General features: G+C 39.0%; 1 protein-coding gene across 1 annotated transcript in view; it reads right to left on the bottom strand.

The window, feature by feature from the left end:
• Window positions 1-23,624, bottom strand: part of FREM2 (FRAS1 related extracellular matrix 2) — a 183,003-nt gene that overhangs the window by 98,825 nt on the left and 60,554 nt on the right. The window contains exon 3 of the mRNA XM_007960195.3: window positions 4,357-4,503. Coding sequence (XP_007958386.3) covers window positions 4,357-4,503 — 147 coding nt within the window. The remainder of the gene's footprint in view (window positions 1-4,356; window positions 4,504-23,624) is intronic.

The following is a 23,624-nucleotide window of genomic DNA, read 5'->3' as shown; positions in this document are numbered from 1 at the left end:
TATGCTTGGCTTACTCTGGTAGTTCATTCAAGGTCAATTTCAGTTAGCTGGGAAGGTTGAAGGATCCCTGGGTCTCTAACTACATTGCAAGATGATCTTCATTATTAGCATGCCAGGTACTCAAACCATAGGGTACATTATCCAAAAGCAGTGAAAACATTTAATGTCATAGAAAAATTTTAAAATGGCAATGGTACTTGGACTTCTGTATCCTTAAATACAGAACCAGAGCCTCTTAATGAGTCAAGTTAATACAATAATTTTCAAATATATTTCTCTAAACCTGGGCATTTTCAGATGTAAAAGAGGGAAAAATAAGGCTGGGCATGGTGACTCAGGATTGTCATCCCAACAGTTTGGAAGGGCGAGGTGGGTGGATCACTTGAGCCCAGGAGTTCCAGAACATCCTGGGAAACATATGAAACCCCATCTCTACAAAAAAGACAAAAATTAGCTGGGTGTGGTGGCACATGCCTGTAGTCCTTGCTACTGGGGAGGCTGAGGTGGGAGGATCACCTGAGCCCTAGGAGGTCAAGACTGTAGTGAGTTGTGATTATGCCACTGTGCTCCAGCCTGGGTGAGTGAGACCCTGCTTCAAAAATTAAAAATACATGAATACATAAATAAATAAATAAAAGAGGAAGAAATAAAGTCTTGTGACTTAGGTTTTTTAAATCTTGAAAATAAGTTATTTGGAAGATTTTGCATTTAATCAAAAATTATATTTTTAAAAACAATTCCTTTTGTTTTTCAAACTAGAAATGAAACTGGACTAAATAAGATCCATTCAACCACAAGTATTCATTGAGTTCTTATTCCATGCCAGCCTCTGTTCTGTGTGCTGGGGCTGTAACAGAGAACAAAACAGACAGAAACCCTTGCCTTCATAATGCTTATATAAGAGTCATTTGAATAGGTATCTATATATAGGAATATAACAGTGACTGCTATTTTAATCTTAAAATGAAGATGAAAACAAAGATTTTATTAAAAATATTTCTGTCTTACAGATCTCAGAAAAATAACTGACATAAATATTGCATCATATTTTTCTTTTACAGTAGCAGGTAAAATACAATTTATGTAATGGCAAGAGAAAAAAAAGGGCACAGAACCAGGAATTGCAGGGCTGCCTATCTTGCTGAATGCTGTAGACTTCCTGATAGCTCTCTGGTTCCTCGTGCACACAGAGTTGGTTGTCAACACCTCTTGGATCCACTACAATTCACTGCCAAGATGCTGATGGAAGGAATCATTCTCTCTGAGGTTCCAGAACACATGCTGCTCACTGACCCATCTATCCCCAGCGGCGTGACCAGCAAAAATCTGTTAGTCTGCCTCTGATAGCTACTGCTCACTTTTCTGTTTTGTTTTCTTTCATCAGCAATGCATTATTTTTTTTTTTTTTGAGTTTCAAAAGGGAGTTAAAAACAAAAATTGAATAAATAAGTATGATACAAGGAATGTCTGCTAGTTCCAACTAGTCCTCCTTCCTACATGATAGTCAAGCCATCTAATATTAAATGAGTTGCAATACCATCTGATATTAAATGAGTTGCCATACCATATCCCAATTGTTGCTGCTAAAAACATCTATATTTTTTTTACTTTTGTTATTAAATGAAACTGAAATTGGATCTTTTCCTCTGACATAGAAAAATAGTAAAGTGATTAAACAAGGTATTTGTGGAAAGAGAGAATAGATTTTATATCCCATCCCGGCCACGAAACAGTTGTGGGATTGCAGGCAAGTTATTAACTTCTCTTAGTGAAGGATTTATGAAGCACTATGGTGCAGTGATTAACAACATGGTCCTTTTGCCAAATCTCAGCTCTGCCCCTTACTAGTTGGCTAACTTTGGACATATCACAGCCTCTCTATTTTCTCATCTCCTGGTACTCTTCTCATGGAGTTGACCTTGGTAGTGTATTGGGAAGTAGGCCTAGCAAATAACCCAGTAAACATTAGCTATCATTGTTTCTTCATAGTTCACTACCTAACAAAGTCCCTGGTATATAATGAGTACTCAATAAAACATTTGTTGAGTCAGGGAATAAAGAATTGATACAGGGTGTAAAAGAGGTAGATAAAGTGCTTACAGTACGTATGAAGTACCTTGCCTTTAACAAATACTCAATAACTGGTAGCAATAAGAGCTTTGAAATGCAAATACTAATGTGGAATATAAATACACATTTAGTTTATTAGTGATTTTAGTGGTTATAAAATGAATAATAATCTTTGAGAATATACATCTACAAATTTCATGTAATTCATGATTTCTTAGCTGTACTCAACTGATACTCTGTCTTTTGCTATAATGCAATCTATGTCATTCTAAACGTCCATAAATAAAAGTAGAGGTTGATGGGAACAGTTATAAGCAATGTATTCACTGTAGAACTTGTATGAGGCTACCCTTCATTTTAATGATTTCCACTCCAGGTCCTAGCATGAATTCTGTTACCATCTTCAGTGACTGAGGATATGGGCCACACACAGAAGGCTTCCCAACTTTCTGTCATCCAGGTTACTAAGTAACCATGTGAAGTGAACCAAGTAAAGCCTATGAGCCTTTGTAGAACTGCTGGTATCCCCACATTCGTAGAAAATAATAGTTCATTGAAAAAAATACAACAAAAAGAGCTTTTGTTTGACATTTTAGCATCCAGCTTAAGAAAAAAGAGGGAGTGGAGAAAAAAAATGCAAAAAAAAAAAATTTTGAAATCTTTTTCTATTGTTAACTTTCCCAGTGCTATCCAGGGGCCTGTTGTGAGTGAAAAATTAAATAAACTCACCAGGAGTGGGAACTCAGGTAAAAAATAGATAAACCTATTCTTAATAATTGGTAAGGTGCTCTGTTTTTTAGTTATGATTTTCCCTATGATTTATTTGCTATATGTTCAGGTACAAAGCAGAGTTAAGACCAACGGCTTCCTGAAGATAAGACGGGATGTGCACATGTGCGCAGAAAATGTGTCCCTAAAAGAGAGCGCACTGAAAACTCTCAGAATATCCTAGGCTAAATACAAAGCATGAGAAGCCAGCCAGGTGGAGGCTCATGCAAAATGAAGATGGAAGCAGAGGCTGAGGGTGAGGCTGTGGGGAGACCAGCCCCCCCTGCAGCCAGAGCAACCTCAAAGACAGGGAAAGTGTCTTGTGAAAACTCGGTCTTCTAAAGTGAAGAGGAAAAAAAAAGAATTTTTAAAGTGAGGGATAATTAATATTCAGATTCAAAACATGTCAGGGGAAATCAAAAAGAGTGGTGGGGTTGTGGCTGCAGCAAAAGTACAGCAGGGTGTGTGGGCGTTGGGGAGGGATGTTGGGGGTGGCAGGGATGTGTATTTCTGTGCATAGAAGTCTACTGTTTAAGGCTCTTTAAGTTCATGGACCTGGTAAAATTTCAAAATAGTCATTTGGAGACAAGTATAGGTTTACTAACTTTTTACTTTGCCAACATTTTCCTAGATTCCTACCTTAGTCTATAATCTCACTCAATGAAATCTTTTTTTTTTTTTTTTTGAGACGGAGTCTGGCTCTGTCGCCCAGGCTGGAGCACTGCCAGCTCCGCCTCCCAGGTTTAGGCCATTCTCCTGCCTCAGCCTCCCGAGAATCTGGGACTACAGGCGTCCGTCACCATGCCCGGCTAGTTTTTTGTATTTTCTTTTTTAGTAGAGACGGGGTTTCACCGTGTTAGCCAGGAGAAATCTTTTTTTATCCCATGCAAATTCCATTGGCCTAGATGTCTATAAAATATATGGTACCAAAACCAATATAATTGCTTCAGGTGCTGCCATTTTTATCAACATATTAAATATTTTATGCCAACCATATTGCTGCTTAAAAGTACTAATATACTGCCAACTTTATTTTATGCTTCTATGAAAATCAAATATGAACTTGGAGTTGAAAAAAGGTTTCATTCGTTTGCTTTTGACTCTCGGTTTTATTTAAACGAAGTAAAGCAGAGGAAAATGATTAGTATTTAACAATTTACTGCTGGTTACAAAGAGAGGTCATGACACTCATGTTTCAGAAGACTTTTATCTTATGGGTAAATTACAGATTTGCCTAAGCTCATTCTAAGGTCCAGTGACATTTATTTTTATTTCATAACTTATTGTTCCTGCAGATTTTTATATCAGAAAAAGATCATATGTACATAGAAGGCTTGAAGAGATAAGTACCTTGACACAAACCTGTTGCTTGTTTCCTTAGCAATTAGAGAACTTTTAAATCTTTAAGCTCGAAAACTAGATCAGTGAACTAAACTGATATTTTAATCACTGTAGAAGAATTATAAACGTTTGCTAGAAAAATAAAATTTTGAGACAGAAACAAAAAATTAAACTTACTTATAAAAGAAGTTTCTCCCAAGTAACCTCTACGTTTAAGAACAACATCTAGAAATTTGGAGTCCTCATTGATCAGGTAATATTCCTTTTCAAAGGAGATCCATGCCCAATTCAGACGAAAATGCTGGTTGGTTACCTTGTTTCCACCTTGAAAATAAAAAATTAAAGCCATAAATTAGTGCTTTCTTGAATGAGTGATCTTAAAAATTCCACAGATTAATGAAGCAACATTAACAATCAATACAGCTACTTAGTTTGATGCACAACCCTGGAATATGTACATGGAAATACAGCTTACAGTCTAGGGACTGTTACACATAAGTTCTATCGCTGACATAATTCTTCACAAATTCCTTGCTGTTTTAGGAGGGGAAGTAGGTAATGGGTAGGAAGTGCGCAAGTACCAGAAGCTATTTAGTTTAATCCTAAAGCTAAACATCCAACTTGCAGGATAACTCACTTCCCACAAGGTGCCGCTGGAGAGCAAGTTTTCTAATCAGAGGGCTGCAAGGCTCCTTTGTGATGTTCTAAAAAAACACACACTTCACAAATACCTTTTTCTGGTTCACGGAGCAATTGGGTGGAAGGTTTTAATTATAACCACCTAAGGAAAAACAAATATCCCTTCTCCACCTCCCTTCCCCGCTATATTCCACTCCATTCCTTAGAGCAAACAGACAGTGCTTTTCATTGATTGCCATTCCACTCTGAAGATAAGGTTTTCCCCTCCCATCTTCCCACCAAAATGGAGCTGGCTATCAGGAGAAAATAAACCTTGTGTGTGATCTCTCTAATGTGAAAGCGACTATGTTGGCTAAATGAAAGGAAAAATGGTTATCAGCTGATCGATCACTCTGCACGCATCCCTCTACTTCTTTTGATCTACACCAATTATTTCAGAGTAAGGTGAGGTTTACAAACAAAGGCATCAGTAATGCCTTTTAAGTCTTTCTGAAAGAGGCTGTGAAAAAAAAAAAAAAAAAAAAAGCCCAAGTAACAAACACAGCTAGAGGCACAATTTTCATTCTAGTTTCTTCTCTTTGCAGTTCACAAAGAGCTTCACTACAGAAAAGGAAATGAAAGAGGAAAATCTCAAAACTTTAATAGATGACAAAAAAAAATCTACACAAGGGAAAACGTTGAATGAGTGAAGACATGAAAATATGTACATCTTTGCTCGAACTTTTAAAAAATAAAAACTGCAGCAACTTTCAGCTATCAACGTAACGTGTACTAAAGATTAAAGAGAATACCCCGTACAACTGAGATTATGTAGGGAAATTGTTTTCTTGTTTACTGTTGTTTGACTTTCAAATTAGCACAAGCCTTTTGGACAGCTATGTGCCAATGTGTGCAAGGGGCAAAAGATGGTTATATCATTCAATCTTGTGGGTCCTTCTGTGGGATTTTTGCTTTAAAAGAAGCAGAAATGTATTTGCAAGGAACTATTCATTGCAATATTTTCTATAATAACCCCAAACCTTAAAAACCATCTTATAGTATATCAAATCAATAAAATGTTATTCAACTCTTAAACAATAAATATTATTGGAACACCAAAAACACTTAAAAACACCACAACAAATCGTACTGATGCTGTGATCGTAGCTTTGTAAAATGAGGCATGACACAGGTGTAGCTGCTTGGTGTTTTAAAAGATGGGATTATGGACTTTCCTACTTTTAGTTAATTTATCAACTATAAAATATAAAGAGATTGGGGCCGGGCATGGTGGCTCACGCCTGTAAACCTAGCACTTTGGGAGGCTGAGGCGGGTAGATCACCTGAGGTCGGGAGTTCCAGACCAGCCTGACCAACATGGAGAAACCCCGTCTCTACTAAAAAGGCGAAACTAGCCAGGCATGGTGGTGTATGCCTGTAATCCCAGCTGCTTGGGAGGCTGAGGCAGGAGAATCGCTTGTACCCGGGAGGCGGAGGTTGGGTGAACCGAGATCTCACTATTGCACTCTAGCCTGGGCAACAAGAGTGAAACTCTGTCTCAAAAAAAAAATAAATAAATAAAAGAAAAGATTGGAGAGCCGGAATTTTGTGTAAGTTTGTCAGTTTAACAAGGAAACTCATTCCACATTTTGCCCTGATGAAAATTACTATGCCTAACGTCTGCCGCACCCTGAGTGCTGTTCTGGAGAGGAGAGGCCATGGGCTAGTGAAGCTCCTCAGAACTGGAGTCCAAGGCCCACCCACATCACTTCGAGCTGCAGTCTGACTCTGACCAAGTTACTTCTCTAGATCTCTCTGTTTCCTTTTCTGGAGAGTCAAGTGAGGGTGATGCTAATTAGCACCTGTGATGTCTTCGATGATTGGCTCAGATAACCCATATACATACACAGTACTCTGAGGTCAATAGTATCATTCAACAAATGCAAGCTCACTCTGCCCTGCCACACCACGCACGCCCAAGCCCACGCTGCAGGCCCACTGCTGGACTACTATTCGTCTGCCTGACACCCATCTGTGCTCATTTCTCCTTTGCCCCGCCTCTTGCCTACAGTTTTGCCCATATCAAGTGGACTTCTCTGTTTTTTTTTTTTTTTTTTTTTTTTTTTTTTTTTTTTGAGACGGAGTCTGGCTCTGTCGCCCAGGCTGGAGTGCAGTGGCCGGATCTCAGCTCACTGCAAGCTCCGCCTCCCGGGTTCACGCCATTCTCCTGCCTCAGCCTCCCGAGTAGCTGGGACTACAGGCGCCCGCCAGCTCGCCCGGCTAGTTTTTTGTATTTTTTAGTAGAGACGGGGTTTCACCGTGTTAGCCAGGATGGTCTCCATCTCCTGACCTCGTGATCTGCCCACCTCGGCCTCCCAAAGTGCTGGGATTACAGGCTTGAGCCACCGCGCCCAGCCCAAGTGGACTTTTCTTTGCAAAGTTCCAGGTTCAACCTGACCTACTCTGATTGTTCCCCTTGCGCTCTAATCTGCCCATTTGGAGGTCAAGCCAAGATTCTTGCAGCTCCTGGGATGTGCCACCCTCACTCTTTCCCTCACCCCTGTCCTCTTGCCTAACATGAGGACCGCTATTCTTCCTTGGCTGACACTTCCCACTCCTTATCGCTGCTCTATCCCCCGCCTGTGTGAATCAGCTGCAGCGGCTCCAGCCCTTTCATCTCTTTGTGATCCTGCAGCTGTTCTCTTATTGATTACTCTGTATAGTTGTGCACTTTAGTGGGTATCCTCTCATATTTAATTGTATGAATTTACTAATTGTACTAAATTGCACTAATTGACATCAGGAATTGAGAGTACCCATTCTTTCGCTGTTGCCAGTACTTGTTCTCATTGTTTTTAAAAATATTTTTAAGAATTACTGTGTTTATGTTCCATTACTTGGAACATCATCTAGAAAGTAATAGAAAAGATAGAATAATATGCAATTGATTAAATTAGTACATAAACCACCTCTGATTTCAAAACAAATTATTAGATGAAAACACCTTTATGCCACACTCCTGCCCACTTTAAATTGCGGTCCCAGCAAGCCTAGGTTTCATTCCAAACTTCTTGTCATGCTCTCCCAAGCTTTTTCTTGTCCATTCTAACACCCATATCTTCACATCCCATCACTTCCCCCTAAAGAGAAATATCCAGCCTCTCACATCCAACCTCTCACTCTTTTCTGGACAAAAGTAGCTGTTTTTGTATGTGCTATGTCTTCTGCTCAGGACATCCTCACTTTTCCTACTCTTCCTGGGGATCCCTATTCCTCTACATTTTAACAATTCTTAGCTAATTTTAAGATTTGATTCTAACCCTTTCCTGAGATATTCCAGAAAATATCATTCTCTTCTAAATATGGCACATTTTAAGAGTATCGAGTCACTGAGGGCTTCTCTCTTCAGTTTTTATAAAACAGCAAGCCCAGTGCAAACTCCAGCACTCTCTACCCCTTTATTCTGATGAATTTTTCTCTACAGTACTTTCCAAAATCTTATATCCTATATATATTTACTTTTTTTTTTTTTTTTGGTCATTTGCTGTGTTCTCCCACTGCAATACGTGATCCAGGAGGTCAGGGAGCTCATTTTACTTATTGTTAGAAAAATGCCTATTGCATCAGTTAGAAACTCTAATGTCTTGGTTGGAAGTTCTGTGGTCCTTCATTTATTGAGCAATATAAATTTTCTATGTAAATGTAACATATCTCTTTCATTATTGAATCTTTTTATTTAAAAAACAGTAATGGGTTTAATAACACCCTTTCTAAACTGTTGCATACTTCTTGAAAGACTTTCAGTGATACATAAATGTGAATTATTGGAATTTGTGTTTCTCTAAATGACACTTTCAGGGATTACTGATGACTCATGGGCGATTTAACCCTTCCATTCCCTTTGTGGATGGTTTTAGAGATACCTAATTTCGTCTCTACTTAAACATCTGTAAACATTATTTCCAGGGTTGTGCCTAGGTTCCGAAAGGACAAAGGTGCCAGGTTGCTGGTTAATCAGAGGTTTTGAATGACACATAGCTGAACAGTTTGCGAGTATTTCAGATGTACAACCACCCCCTTGAGATTATATTTCAAAATACAATGCAGAAAAAATATAAAGCAGCTTTGATTCGTAAGAAAGGGAGATGGTCCAAAGTAACTATTATAGAAAATTTAGAATTCCCACTAAAACTGGGATTTTAAACCAGAGCATATAAATTTAATAGATATTTAACTAGAAAATATGAAGTCTATAAAGCTTAACCCTGAATGGAATGAAATACTACATAACTCTTCTGAACCTTACACATGTGAATCAGATTTGGTTTCAGGATTCATAAAAGCTTAGGTACTCACTTCTTTTTTTTTTTTTTTTTTTTTTTTTGCATTTTTTAGTAGAGACGGGGTTTCACCGGGTTAGCCAGGATGGTCTACGATCTCCTGACCTTGTGATCCGCCCATCTCAGCCTCCCAAAGTGCTGGGATTACAGGCTTGAGCCACGGCACCCGGCCGGTACTCACTTCTTATGCAGGAGGGATATAGAGATTTGAGGAACCAACCTGTAACTTATTGTAACTCCCTTTACTAAAACTGTGACCTTGTATAATTGAACTCTGTATTTTATTGAAAGAATAGAAAGATACTTTATTGACTAATTTGTTACCTATCACGTAAACTCCTCTAAAACCTCAATTAATGGAAATAATAAATGTTGACACTTAAACAAAAGCTACAGTTTACTGAATGTGAAATTATAGATGAAGTTAAATAATGTTAAAAACGGACACATTTTTACTTAAACAAAATTCGTTGCCTTTCTAACATAGATTCTGTCATTTATGATGCACAAGGAGCTAGTCTCAGCACCTCATTTGAAAAAAATTAAAGTCCATGACTCATGTCATAAATCCACATGACAGGTGCCTGACAGCTGATAACCACACTCCCAAATGCCCTGTCTTCAAATCCTGACACCAAAGCCATTAAGGTTTTGATGAAAAGACCTCTTTTGAACTTATCCAGCTGGTCTTCAGACTTCTTCATTTTCTTCAATTCTAACTCAGTAGTTTTTCTTTTTTTAGAATAACAAAGAATACCAAACTCCAATTAGCCCTCCCTAAAAGCTCAGGGCTGCCTGATCTCTCTAAAGACAAAGCATTTCATCTTCAATAATATGAAACTAGTGCCACAATTTTGACTTGTATTTGATAAAGGGGACATGTCCATTTAGCTTTGACAAGAAATTTCTTCCTGGAGAATCATTACAAATAGAAAATATTGTTGGTAATTTCTAACTTGGTAAAATCTCATTTGCCCAGAATAAAGTTCAGCTTCAAAGCTGAACTGAAAATCAACTATACAGAAATTTTTAAAAGCTGGATGTAGTCCTTTAAATCAGCAATAGATATAGATATTTATATGAGAAAAGATTAAGATAATAATACTATTACCTACTTTACTGGGGAAATTAGATCATTTGATTTTCGTTATTGTTTTAGAGACATGGTCTCATTCTGCTGACCAGGCTGGGGGGCAGTGATGCTATCACAGTTGTCTGCAGCCTCAAACTCCTGGGCTCAAGTGATTCTCCTACCTCAGGCCCCTGAGTAGTTGGGACTATAGGTGCAAGCCACTGCACTGGGCAGATAATTTGATTTTTAAGCAGATTTTTAAGAAGTCTTGTTCTCTTAGACAGTAAGGACAGTGATTAGCAACCACGCAGCTACCATCCGAATCAATGCTAGTAATTATGGTGCAAATCTAAAATCAAAGTTAAAATAAGGGATTAATTTCATTGCCATTTCTGTGATAGGATGATCTCTTGAACTTTGCATTGCCTTAAAATCTTCCATAGGGGAATCTCCTTGAGCTTGTGGAATCCTGTTCTCTGGCCCCTAAAGTCAGACTGACTTCACTCTTTGCTGAAAACCACCTGGTGGAGAGCTGAAGCCGACTTGGCTCTTACCCTGCCCCCAGGGGCTGGCATTCAACTGCAGGAGATGGCACAGGCACCTAGATAATGTGCACAAACTAGAGCCTGGCAAATGCTGTGAGAGGCACTGATAATGAGCTGTGGGAGTTCACAAGAGTGAGGGATTACTGTAGCCTGTGGGGATCAAAGACAAATTCATGGAAGAGATAGTGTTTAAATGGGGGCTTAAGTACAGGGTGGTATTTAGACATTTAGAAAGATGGAGGGGAAGGCGTTCCTGGAAGATTAGGTATAAGAAGAGAGATAAGAAATCCGGTGGAAAAAAAAGGAACTTCAAAGAATTCAATGTGGTAGGCACTCAGGGCATTTACTCAATATTTATTTCCTTCTCCTCCTATTTAAGAGATTGGATATTAGAGACAAAGAAGGCGAGGTCAAGATACATCTGCAGCCCGCCCTGGATCATCCAGAGGTGACTCAGGCACCGAGGTATGACAAGCTTTAGACTATTTAATAATTTCAATATTGATTAGTCCAATAGTAAAGTATTCAAGAATTGCTGCTTATGATAATTGTTATATCGTTTTCTCCCTTCCTTCTGAACACTCCCTCCTCACCATTTCCATTGCCTAACACATTCTGAAAATGAGGCAGCACAGCACAGGGGTCAGATCCACAAAGAAATACGGAGATTTGGTAGAGAAATGTAGAGAAAGAGGAATGGGGCCGGGTGTGGTGGCTGGCACTTGTAATCCCAGCACTTTGGGAGGCCTAGGAAGGCAGATCACCTGAGGTCGGGAGTTTGAGAGCCTGAACAGCATGGTGAAACCCTGTCTCTACTAAAAATACAAAAGTTAGCCGGGCTTGGTGGCAGGTGTGTAATCCCAGCTACTCAAGAAGTTGAGACAGGAGAATTTCTTGAACTTGGGAGGTGGAGGTTGCAGTGAGCCAAGATCACACCACTGCAATCCAGATTGGGCAACAGAGCAAGACACCATCTCAAAAAAAAAAAAAAAAAAAAAAAAAAGGAAGAGTGGCATGACAAAGACCCAGGAGGTAGAGGGAAACAGGCACAGCACCACAACACATGTTGGTTTCCATTGGACACACACGGCTTGTAGTGATCTTTTGGGCCATTTTTAGGATAGGAATGTACAAACTCAAAAGAATAAATGGAGCTACGATATCTTAGAAACTGTCACACAAATTACACTGAATTGAGATCAAGTATGGATTATTTCATACTCTACTCAATATTCTTCTGTAGACAGATAAGAAATGGCCAGACTACATGGAGGTGGAGATGGATGCTGACAAATATATCAATGTTCACCTTACAAGCCAATAGTATCACAATCCACATTACTATATGGAATTTTGTTTCCTGAGGACATGATATGGTTACATATATACCCACCCCAGGTATATAATGTGGGTATATAATGGGTATTTGCACACAAGTTTCCAAAGACTGAAATTCCTATTCATCCACTATGCAAAAGACTAATATATGGTTGATTCTCATTATTCCTTGATTCCATATTTACAAATTACTCTACTCATGAAAATTTATCTTAGCCCCCAAATTAACACATGTGGTACTTCTGTGATCATTCTCAGACATGTGCAGAGGGGCATCAAAAAATTCTCATCACCTGATACTCTGTGCTTTCTTGTTTCAGCTCTCATGCTGTAAAGAAGTATACTTTTCACAGTTTTTTTTTTGTGTGTGTGCGTGCTACATTTTCTATATTTCTGTGCTTTTCATTGGTGATTTTGCTATTTTTAAAAATGGTCCCCAACTGGCCAGGCACAGTGGCTCACGCCGGTAATCCCAGCACTTTGGGAGGCCGAGGCAGGTGGATCACCTGAGGTCAGGAGTTTGAGACCAGCCTGGCCAACATGGTAAAACCCTGTCTCTACTAAAAATATACACACACAAAAAAATTAGCCGGGCATGGTGGCACATGCCTGTTGTGCCAGCTACTTGGGAGGCGGAGACACGAGAATTGCTTGAACCTGGGAGGTGGAGGTTGCAGTGATCCAAGATCGTGCCACTCCATCCTGGTCAAGAGAGTGATACTCTGTCTCAAAACAAACAAACAAACAAACAAAAGGCCCTCAACCATAGTGCTAAAGCACTGTCTGGTCTTCCTAAGAACAAGAAGGTTGTGATGGGCCTTACAAAGAAAAGTTGTGTGCTAGATACGTTTTGTTCGGGCTGTAACTGCCATGTTAATGAATCAACAACATATATCTAATAAGGTGTCTTTAAATAGAAACACACATAAAACAAGGTTATAATTGATTGGTTGATGAAATGTGACCAGAGGCCCATAGAAACCTAACCCTGTATTTCCCCTAGGAGCAATGCTTCAGTATTTGCTAATTCAGTATTCACTGTGATTTTACAGAAACGTAACTACGCTGAATAATTCAAATCAACTGTATTTATTTCATAAAAGTCACAATAGGTTATTCTTTGGGGACACACAAAAAAAAGGAGCACAGAAGCAGAAAAATGTTTACCCCACATACATTTTATCTCCCTTTAATCAATCCCTTTTCTGGCATATGCTCAGGAGTGTAAATTGAAAGGAACCCTCACTGCATTCTCAGATGGGCAGCTCTGGCCTTCCTCCAGCCTCTGTCCCTAGCCACGACAATACTAGGATGTAGACACAGCTGTGGCTTGGGGGTGAAGGGTGTACTGGCTCCTGCATGGCTACCTGCTATAATTTGAGGGTATACAAAGAAAATTTGTAGGATTGTTGTTAGCCTATAGGAAAGTGATATACACGGGATGAATTCTAATGAAGAATCACTCCTAATCCTACTAGAGAATTTTAGGATACTTCATTCTAGGATCTCAGTTTAAGCAACAGCCCACATCTGGGGTTCCTGTCTTCTTATGCTGAGATGGGAAACTGGAGACCTCATGGAAGCTGATTTTCTCGGGCTATAAAGGAGCCTGTGGAGAGAGAACTCCTGGTAATGAAAATGGATGTCAGGCAAAACAATGGACTCTATACAAAAGTTTAATCATCTGAGTGTAGGGATTCAAAATGTAGTGTAAGTTTTCTCATCTCTAATTCTTGCCCAGGCTCCTGGATGTACTTTTGGATTCCAGGGAAAGAAAGCAGCTGTGGAAATCTAAAGAGATGCTTAACTGGTCTCTTTTTTCACACCAGGGGCCAAGCAGCACACTTTTGGATACCCTTTTCCTTCAATAGAGAATAACAGAAAAGATCACCACACAGCTATGTGGTCCACCCCTGGGGGTTCCTGGGGCCACAGGGAGGGTTCCTCCTATGGAGGAGCTGGGCAGAGCTGTGATAGGATTTCTAGTAGAGCTGTGCAGATGTTGAGCAAATGAGCTTACTATGGAGAACACCTATCCTTGGGGCAGAAGTGACATTAAAAATAATCTTGACTGGACGGACGTGGTGGCGGCTCATGCCTGTAATCCCAGCACTTTGGGGGGCCAAGGTGGGGGGATCACAATGTCAGGAGTTCAAGACCAGCCTGACCAACACGGTGAAACTCCAAATCTACTAAAAATGCAAAAGTTAGCGGGTGTGATGGCGCGTGCCTGTAACCCCAGCTACTCAGGAGGCTGAGGCAGAATCACGTGAACCCGGGAGGCGGAGGTTGCAGTGAGCTGAGATCGTACCACTGCATTCCAGCCTGGGTGAAACAGTGAGACTCCGTCTCAAATCATCATCATCTTCATCATCTTCATCATCATCATCTTCATCATCATCATCTTCATCATCATCTTCATCATCATCATCATCATCATCTTCATCATCATCATCATCTTCATCATCATCTTCATCATCATCATCTTCATCATCATCATCTTCATCATCATCATCATCTTCATCATCATCATCATCATCTTTATCATCATCATCATCTTCATCATCATCATCTTCATCATCATCATCATCATCTTCATCATCATCATCATCTTCATCATCATCATCATCATCATCTTCATCATCATCATCATCTTCTTCATCATCATCATCATCTTCATCATCATCATCATCGTCTTCATCATCATCATCTTCATCTTCATCATCATCATCATCATCATCTTCATCATCATCATCTTCATCATCATCATCTTCATCATCATCATCATCGTCTTCATCATCATCATCATCTTGGCCAACCAGTGGCATGGGCTTTGGCCAATCAGAACTGGCATAATATAGGCATTGGACAATCAAAACACACAAAAGAGAAACCATAACACTCACCCAAAAACAACTGGAACTCAAGTGTAGGTATAAGCTGGCTGAATTCAGCTCAGCCTTGGGGACTCTGAAAACGCCTGCAGAGGAGAGCTGGACAGATTGAGGACCATGGTCAGGGTGATTTTGATAATATGCACATTATCTCAATGCATCTCACAGCAACCCTGCAACTTAGGTATTTCTACATTCTAGGCATGAGGTAAATCAGTGTCAGATGAAACTAGCCACTTTACGTTCCCAGGGGCGTAGTATGTGGTAGATGAAGCATTCAGGTGCAGCCTGCTAATATTCTTCCTATACTTCCTCTGAGTCTTCAGATGACGACCTTTAGGTGACTATCCTATTTGCAGGCTACTCTAGCTTAATTCTAATTTGCTTAACTTAATTTATAAATTAGTGCTACTGGAAAGAAGCAAAACTGTCATCCGAGTAAGTTTCCCTCTACTATCAGCTCTGATTCTAGTGAATAGTGAGGCCCTCAAATGATGAGTATTACATGATGAAGCAAAGGGTATGAAAGTCGGTTAACAAATATTTGAGACGGATTTGTAAAAAATTAACACAAGCTAGGATTCAAGACCCTCTGGTTTGATGAATGAATTTGGAGCCAAAGTCAAAATCCAGGGAAGTCAGAAGGAAAATCTTCCTTCTAGGCTGAATAATGTGCATCATCAGGCCACAGCCAGGTTGGAATGGGAATCTGCAAGCCTGAGCCTGCAGGGATCCTCTGCATTTCTCTAAGCACAGCCCCCTCCCCCAGCTCCATTCAAAAATAAAATAATAAAATAAAATAAAATAAAAACAATGTGTTTATTTTCATCCCCTGCAATAGAAAGGGAGGAAAAGGAAGGACGAAACATGAATTTACATCCCCTTACCTAGGGTTTAAGTGTATTTCCTTCATCAAACCTGATTTAATTAAGTAACACTGCTTTCTTAATTAGAAGCTTACACTTAGTGGAATGAATGTCTGTACTGTTGATATGCATGCTTAGGATAAGGAATTCAGGTGTATATCTACAGAGGACAAAGGACAAAGCAAATGCATAATTGCAAGATGAACTCTCATTTACAACATTCAGATTATTAGATTATCATTTGGAGTCTAAATTACAAGCTAATTTTGGCATTTTAACACTGTGATGCGAGTGGCTGAGAATTCTTTTTTCCTGAACATGCAAGTATAACACTGTATTTTAAATAAGAACACAAACTAACTCAAGAAATTATTATGTGGGTGAATAATACAAACAGATGCCAAGCATTTTAGAGCAGAATGAATGCTGGATTCCGTCTTTTCTCACTGTTCCATTTTACCAAGATTCAGAAAGTTTGGGATGTGAATAAGATTACAAAGCATTTTGAATCCCCAGAGATTTCACTCCTGGTTTAGTGATCTTTCCATTTAACAGGCTGTAATCTCAAAACTGTTCTTAAGCATAAGATTATTTTAAAATGTGTTTAAAATTAAATAAAATTATATGTGTATATATAATTTGGGAGGACTTACTGTATTTTCTTTAAAGCAGCCCAGAGACAATTTTTAAAATTATTTTTCACTTGTATAGAAGTTAAAAAAATGTTTTAAATACTATACTGTTACAGAAAAAATTACCGCTTTACTAAGAGTTAAGTTTGTCAAGAAGATCCACACCCTCTTCTCCCTCTGGGGAAGAGAAAAAAATACAAAACAAAACACCTGGTGCAGCAAGATTTCATGCATGCACTGCCTGAAGCTACAAATAAATTTATTAGATCTCTGGCAACATATTCTTAAAATAAACTTAATAGCCTTCAGGTCTCTGTTCAAACCAGAGCATAATTCCTTTTGTGGCGCCAGACTTCTCCCCCCACCCCAAAGGAGACTGAGCTAAAGGAAAGCAGTGGTTCTCTACACTTCTCCACCTCTTTGAGTAACCGGTTTAGCACCATTTAGTTAATTCTCTGTGAAGTGAGGCTGTTTTCTAATTCCTATTTGTATAACAGTACCATACACAGACACTGTCATTACAATTAACATGGATTACAGTCTGAACCGTATCTTGGATTATCTTTTGAAAATGTGGTATATCCACATTAGGAGACAAAAATATATAAAGGGAAAATGCAAGTACCTTCATCTGACAGTTAATAAGAAAACATTTTTTAATCTGACTTCTTTCCATTATTACCAAAATTTAAATCTGATGGTTAGTATGAAGAGATTGGAGTGGGGTGGGAGAAGAAAAGCCATTCTATGAATTAAAATACCGTGAGTGAATTGTAACTCAGAATCCCAGAAAATTAGATTGAAAATTAGAAATGGGAACTTCCTGAAGAAAATTTTAGTTTAATTTGTTATTATTGCTTTTAAAATCTAAGTCAGGAACATGTTCTTAGTTCTATTTGTTTGCAGCAGCAAAATCAAGATTTGGAAGTTTTAAACTACTAGACTTAAAAAGACGTATATCGCATTATAACCAGTTACTTAGATATTGCTCCTGTGAGAAGCTAAAGGAGATGTGTCACTGATATCTGTCAAAAAGGAAGGAGAGAAGGAGGGAAAGAGAAAGCAGGGTGGGAAGTGACAGTGTGGGGGAGACAGACAGAGACAGAGACAAAGAGAGGATGGAGTAAAATAGCATCAATGTCATACGTTTGTTTTTCACATTTTCTTTTCATTTATTTCAGATTAGTTTTGCAAAGCTAACTTTGGTGCTTAGCATATAGTATTATTTAATTAGTTGAACCCCTTGGTGATTGCTCTGATCCCTTTAGAATTGTGCCAGAGCTACAAAAGCAGCCCTTCTCATTAATTTCACTACCTCAGATTAATACAAAAGCTGTTCATTTTGTACATTTGGCTGCATAAAGGAAAACACGCACACATACACACACACAAAGCAAGTAGAAAAACAAGTTGGTGTGGTCTTAGAGCTCCAGTCCTTGTTAGAAAATAAAAGTTAGACAATGTACAGTTTTATGTAATTGATATTTTGGAACGATTTCCATGAAAAGCACATATGTTAGGAAGTGTAAAGTTGGTTCACATATAGTCCTTTCTGTGAAATGTAGACTCTAGCAAGGAGGGTAAACCAAATGCTATACATACATTATAATACAACATGTAAGGTGAAAAGCTAAACAGAAATCTCCTGGGGCTCTGAGGAGGGAGGGGAGCACATTGGGTTGGAAAGACCCAATTAAAGCGTTGGCACAAGGGTTGGTGGATGGAGGATGGGCCCCTCCCAGAGGAAGGAACTGCAAGAAAATTGATTCAGGGAAGGACAGGGCAGCATGTGTGTGGGCAGGAATAAGAGTTGAGCTCTGCAGGGTTTGTGAAAGGAAAAGGGGAGGAGGAGATAAGCTGGAAAGTCAGGCTGCTCACAAAGGAAACTTGGGGCATAGAGAGACATAATTCGCACCATGCTTTCAGAAATACTGATTTGGAGACAGCAAGTGTTGGCAAAGATGTGGAGTAAAGAGAATTCCTGTACACTGTTGATGGGAATGTAAATCGGTACAGCCATTATGAAAACAATACAGAAGTTCCTCAAAAAAAAAAAAAGAACTGTCATATGATCCAGCAATCCCACTTCTGAGTATATATTCAAAGAATATGAAATCAGGATATTGAAGGAATATCTACATTCCCATGTTCATAGCAGCGTTACTCACAATGGCCAAGACATGGAATCAACCTCAGTGCCTATCCATGGATGAAAAACAAAACAAAACAAAACAAAAAACTGTGGTAGAATTGATAGTGGAAATGTAAAGTATAGTGCAGCCACTATAGAAAACAGCATGGCTTTGGGAGGCTCAAGGCAGGCAGATCGCCTAACGGTCAGGAGTTCAAGATCAGCCTGGCCAATATGGCAAAATCTCATCTCTACTGAAGAGTACAAAAATCTGTCAGGTGTGGTTGTGGGTGCCTGTAATACCAGCTACTTGGGAGGCTGAGGCAGGAGAACCACTTGAATCTCCGAGGTAGAGGTTGCAGTGAGCTGAGATTGCACCACTGCACTCCAGCCTAGGTGACAGAGACTTCGTCTCAAAAAAAAAAAAAAAAGGAAAAAGAAAACAGCATGGCTAAAAACAGAACTACCATATGACCCCAATTATCCCACTGGTAGGTATATACCCAAAAGAAAGGAAATCAGTGTATTGAAGAGATATCTGCACTCCCAAGTCTATTGCAGAAATATTCACAATAGCCAAGATATGGAATCAATTTAAGTGTTCATCTATGGATGAATGGATAAAGAAAATGTGTTCTATATACATAGTAGAGTATCATTCAGCCATAAAAAAGAATGAACTCTTGCCATTTGCAGCAATATGGTTGGTACTGGAAGTCATTATGTTAAGTAAAATAAGCTAGGCACAGAAAAACACATAACACATGAATCTTACTCATAGGTAAGTCTCACTCCCGTTTTCAAAACCATCCTCGTGAGATCCATTCGCTATCACAAGAACAGCATGGGAAAGACTCGTCCTCATGATTCAGTTACCTCCCACCTGGTCCCCCCAACAACACGTGGGAATTATGGGAGCTACAAGATGAGGTTTAGGTGGGGACACAAAGCCAAACCATATCAGAGGTACTCAAAGAGTCCATTATTTTGATTAGTAAAAATAAATGATGAATAAATTTCTTGGAGGAGTTTTGGTCCTAAGCCACTATTTAGCCAAAATCCAAATGCATACTACGTACAGGTAAAAGTTAGGCCCTACCCCTTTCCTTCTCTCTCTTTCAACTTAGGAAGAAAATGAGGATCAGTGTGACAAAATTTTTCTCCTAGGCCAAGATAAACTACCTTTTGCTGCACTTGGTTAATATACGATGCAGGTGGCATTTTTGAATATGCTGAGGATTTGAGACAATGGTTACTACAGAGAATTCATATTAATTGCACGCAGAAACTTTTTAAAGAGCAGACTTGGAAAGCAAATACATTGACTTTACAATGATTAATAAGGTCTAAACCAGTAGTTATTGGAGAAAGGGCAATAATTTTGCCCTTTGAGGAATGTTTGGCAATGTCTGGAGACAGTTTTGGTTGTCACAAGTTGGGGGGGGAGGGGCAAGGCAGGGGGTGTTACTGACATCTAATGGGTAGGGGTCAGGGAGCTACAGATCCCACAACGCACAGGAGAGTCAGACCCTCCCGCTCAACACACACATAAAGCATTAGAATTATCTGGCCCCAAATGTCAATAGCACTGGTGTTGAGAAACCATGATCTGTACTTGTTATATTGTGGTATATCAACATTTATAACCTAACATGAACATATGATCTGACTTTTCTTGGTAATTCATATTTTCCTATAAATTGAATTGAGAATATATATGATCAAATGATAAAACTGCCTCCTCTTCTTACATAAATATGCAGAAATTTTCAAGTCCATCATTGATGTGGAAAAGTTGCCTGTAGGAAGTGTTTATTCTCTTGTTGCAGAAAGTAGTTGAGCCAGTAATTTTCCTACTGTCAAAATTTATGGCTAATCCTTTGGGAAGTTAGAGGTGAGGAGGGATCTTGAGCAATGCACCAAACTGTGTCAAAGTTTGATATTGTATGCATGATTTGGATTTCAGTATGAAATCAAATATGTGGGCAATAATTTCCATGTTAGATGTTTTAAGCAGATTAGGCTTCACCAAACCATGTTAGAGCTGAGAGCACAAAACAGAAAGGCTTCCTAAGGTAACTGCAGATAGACAAGGCTTGGCACTGAACACAAATTATCCAGACTTCCGTGTCTTTATTGTAGCTCAAAAGAGAAATACTACATGTTCCCAATGCACACGTGCTTGTGAGTACACACACATGCACCTGCACACACATGCATGCACAGCCTTACCTTGTTCTTACAAAGAACACAAATGCCTTCCTCTCCAAAAACATAGAACACACAGCATCTTTTACATGTTTCTCCATTGAACAATTTGGGAAAGCACTTCCCCAAATAATTTTTTTTGAATCTTATTTTTCCTGGTAGTTAATAGGTATTACATTTATAAAAAATCACTCTATGTTAACTAAGGGAGAAATAAACTGGATTAAGCTATGTAAACAAAATTCTTACCTGCAGTAATTCCTAGGGACTTTAATATGTGAATATGCACTGAGCAAGTCTAAGGAAGGGATTGGAGCACACAGCATTTCTCAATCTCCTTTCAGCACGGAACCTGTGTCTTAAGGCATCATGTTAAGACTCTGATCTACAGCACATATTTTGGGACAAGTTAGCTTGAGTACAAACCATTCAAAACACAGATATGAGCAGAGAGCCTGTGTAGTATCAATCACATGCAGGCCACATAATTTTCATTTGTCATATTTGACAGTAATAGTTAGAACTGCATGTCATAATCTTGAGGAACAAATCCAAATAAAATTTAAAAATTTATTCCCTACCAGCAATACAAATTCTGATTCATGTCATTTCCATTTCCTAATCCAAATGGCAAAATAAACAGGTTAGTTTGTAGAATGCCAAGAAAAATACAAGTTCAGGTAAACACAACTGACTGCTGGTATATTCGTTCCACAGACAGACCACGTTTATTGTTGGAACACACGCTTTGCTTTTCTTGCAGCTTAATAGTATAGTGCCCCCGCCCTTTTTTTTAATTAGTCAAATGCGGGATCAGATCTCAGAAGAGACAAAGGTTAGGATTTTGACCAGTTTCAAAAAACACAGCTAAAATCACCAACAATGTACAACGAGCTATGTCAGCCTCCTGTTTTCAGTTGGATCTTACTCCCTGTGGATATTTGAACCCTACGATCTGCCCAGCTCTGATAAGGGATTTAAAGGCTTACTAAGAAGAATGCTTCTGAAGCTATTAAAACAACCAGTATGGGAAGCATGGACTAAGCTGGGTTTTGGAAAGAGGATAATGCTGCAACATAAACTTTAAGGCTGATAAACAGATAAAAATTCTGAAAGCACATTGTTCCGTAGTCTGAACTTCTTCCTCACCCTGATCAGTAACTACTTCTCATGAGAATATCAATAAATACAACAGCTCTGCACTCATCAATTTTAGAAGAAAGCTGATAGACAATTCTGAGTCATTGATTTGCAACTCAACTGATTATGGTAATAATATTAATAAGTTGTATTAGAAAATACCTTTATTGACTGGCGAACCAAATGAGTTAGAAAATGAAAACTAACTAAACTTAATTCTATGTTATTTGTACAGACAAGAAAAAAAACACATAAATGTGTGTGTGTGTATATGTGTGTGTGTGTATTTGTGTGTATATATTATACATATACACACTCACCAGGCACTCTGGAGATTAAGGGCAACAGATGAATACACACACACACACACACACACACACATAAAAAAATATATATATCAGCTTTATGCCCTCAAGAAACTGAAACCGAAAATTTGTATAAGAGGAGGAAATGCACACACAGAGAAAACCAGACCATGAGTACCCTTCAAAGAATAATAGAATAACTATCTTTTGGGAATATATAAAATTCTCAGAATGAATTCTTACGACAGGAAAATCTCATAAATATCTTTTAATACCTTAATGATAACAAAGTGAGTCAGACTGTGGGGAACATCTATATTTCTTCTGTTTCTTACTTTCTTGCCTCCCTTTTGCCAATATAGGGGGCAAGGTAGGTAGGGATTGGGACCTTTTGCCAATATAGGGGGCAAGGTAGGTAGGGATTGGGACTCAAACAAGGAAATGCCTGATAGAACGTACAGACGCTGGACTAAATGTATCGAAACAAGGGAAACTTGGCTGACCTGCCCAGGCCTGTAAGCAAGGTCTGCACTAGAATATCTGGATGGTTTTGGAAGCTCCAACCCGGCCAATGTTTGGAACTCTGCACCGGTTTCTACCAAGGACCCAGGAAATGCTGCCAAATCACCAAAGGTTGTTTGTGTGCACCTTGTGTCTTGGTAAAATCTTCTTCCACACCTTCATTTGTTCCCTGGAAGAGTTAAATCTTCTTTTGGTCATTTAAAGCCCTCACTCCCTACATGGCAGCCATTCAACTTAGCAATTTTACTTCTTCCCTCCTGACTTAAATGACATATCCCCTCACCTGAATGCCATTGGCCAGGTACAGAGCAGCTTGTCTTAATTAGTTATTCAGCCTAAAAAAATGCATAAGCTTATCTTTTCAAGGTTTCCTATACATGAGGCTCTTTGAGACATAAAATATTCTTCTAGTAGAAGAGAAAATTTTAATCATGAGTACTTCAATAATCTTTGCCTACTTTAGACCTTTCCTCTTAGGTAATTTACCCCGCAGTCAATTCATAAAATCATATGGTTGGTTCTCTTCCACTCTCTGCCTCCCACCCACTGGCCCTGTCACTTCTAGGGAGAGAGTTTCAGCTTCGAAAAGTGCTTTGGATATTGTGAGTAGGAATGTGGCCATTTTTATGTCTTATGGCAAAATCTTGAGCAGAACCTTACTGCACTTTACACTCAACACACCTATACATCATTACAAATCTTTCATTGGGAAAGGCCAGAGACATATTAATAGTAGCCTCATTGTGTACAGGTTTTCCCTACTTATGAACTTTTTTGCAAGCCTTATCAAAAGGTAAAATAGAATTGAGATGTTGTTACGCAGAAAAAGAGTTC

This window comes from Chlorocebus sabaeus, chromosome 3 (genome assembly GCF_047675955.1).
Source record: "Chlorocebus sabaeus isolate Y175 chromosome 3, mChlSab1.0.hap1, whole genome shotgun sequence".
Taxonomy (NCBI): Eukaryota; Metazoa; Chordata; class Mammalia; order Primates; family Cercopithecidae; genus Chlorocebus; species Chlorocebus sabaeus.
This window is presented reverse-complemented; position numbering and strand designations above follow the sequence as displayed.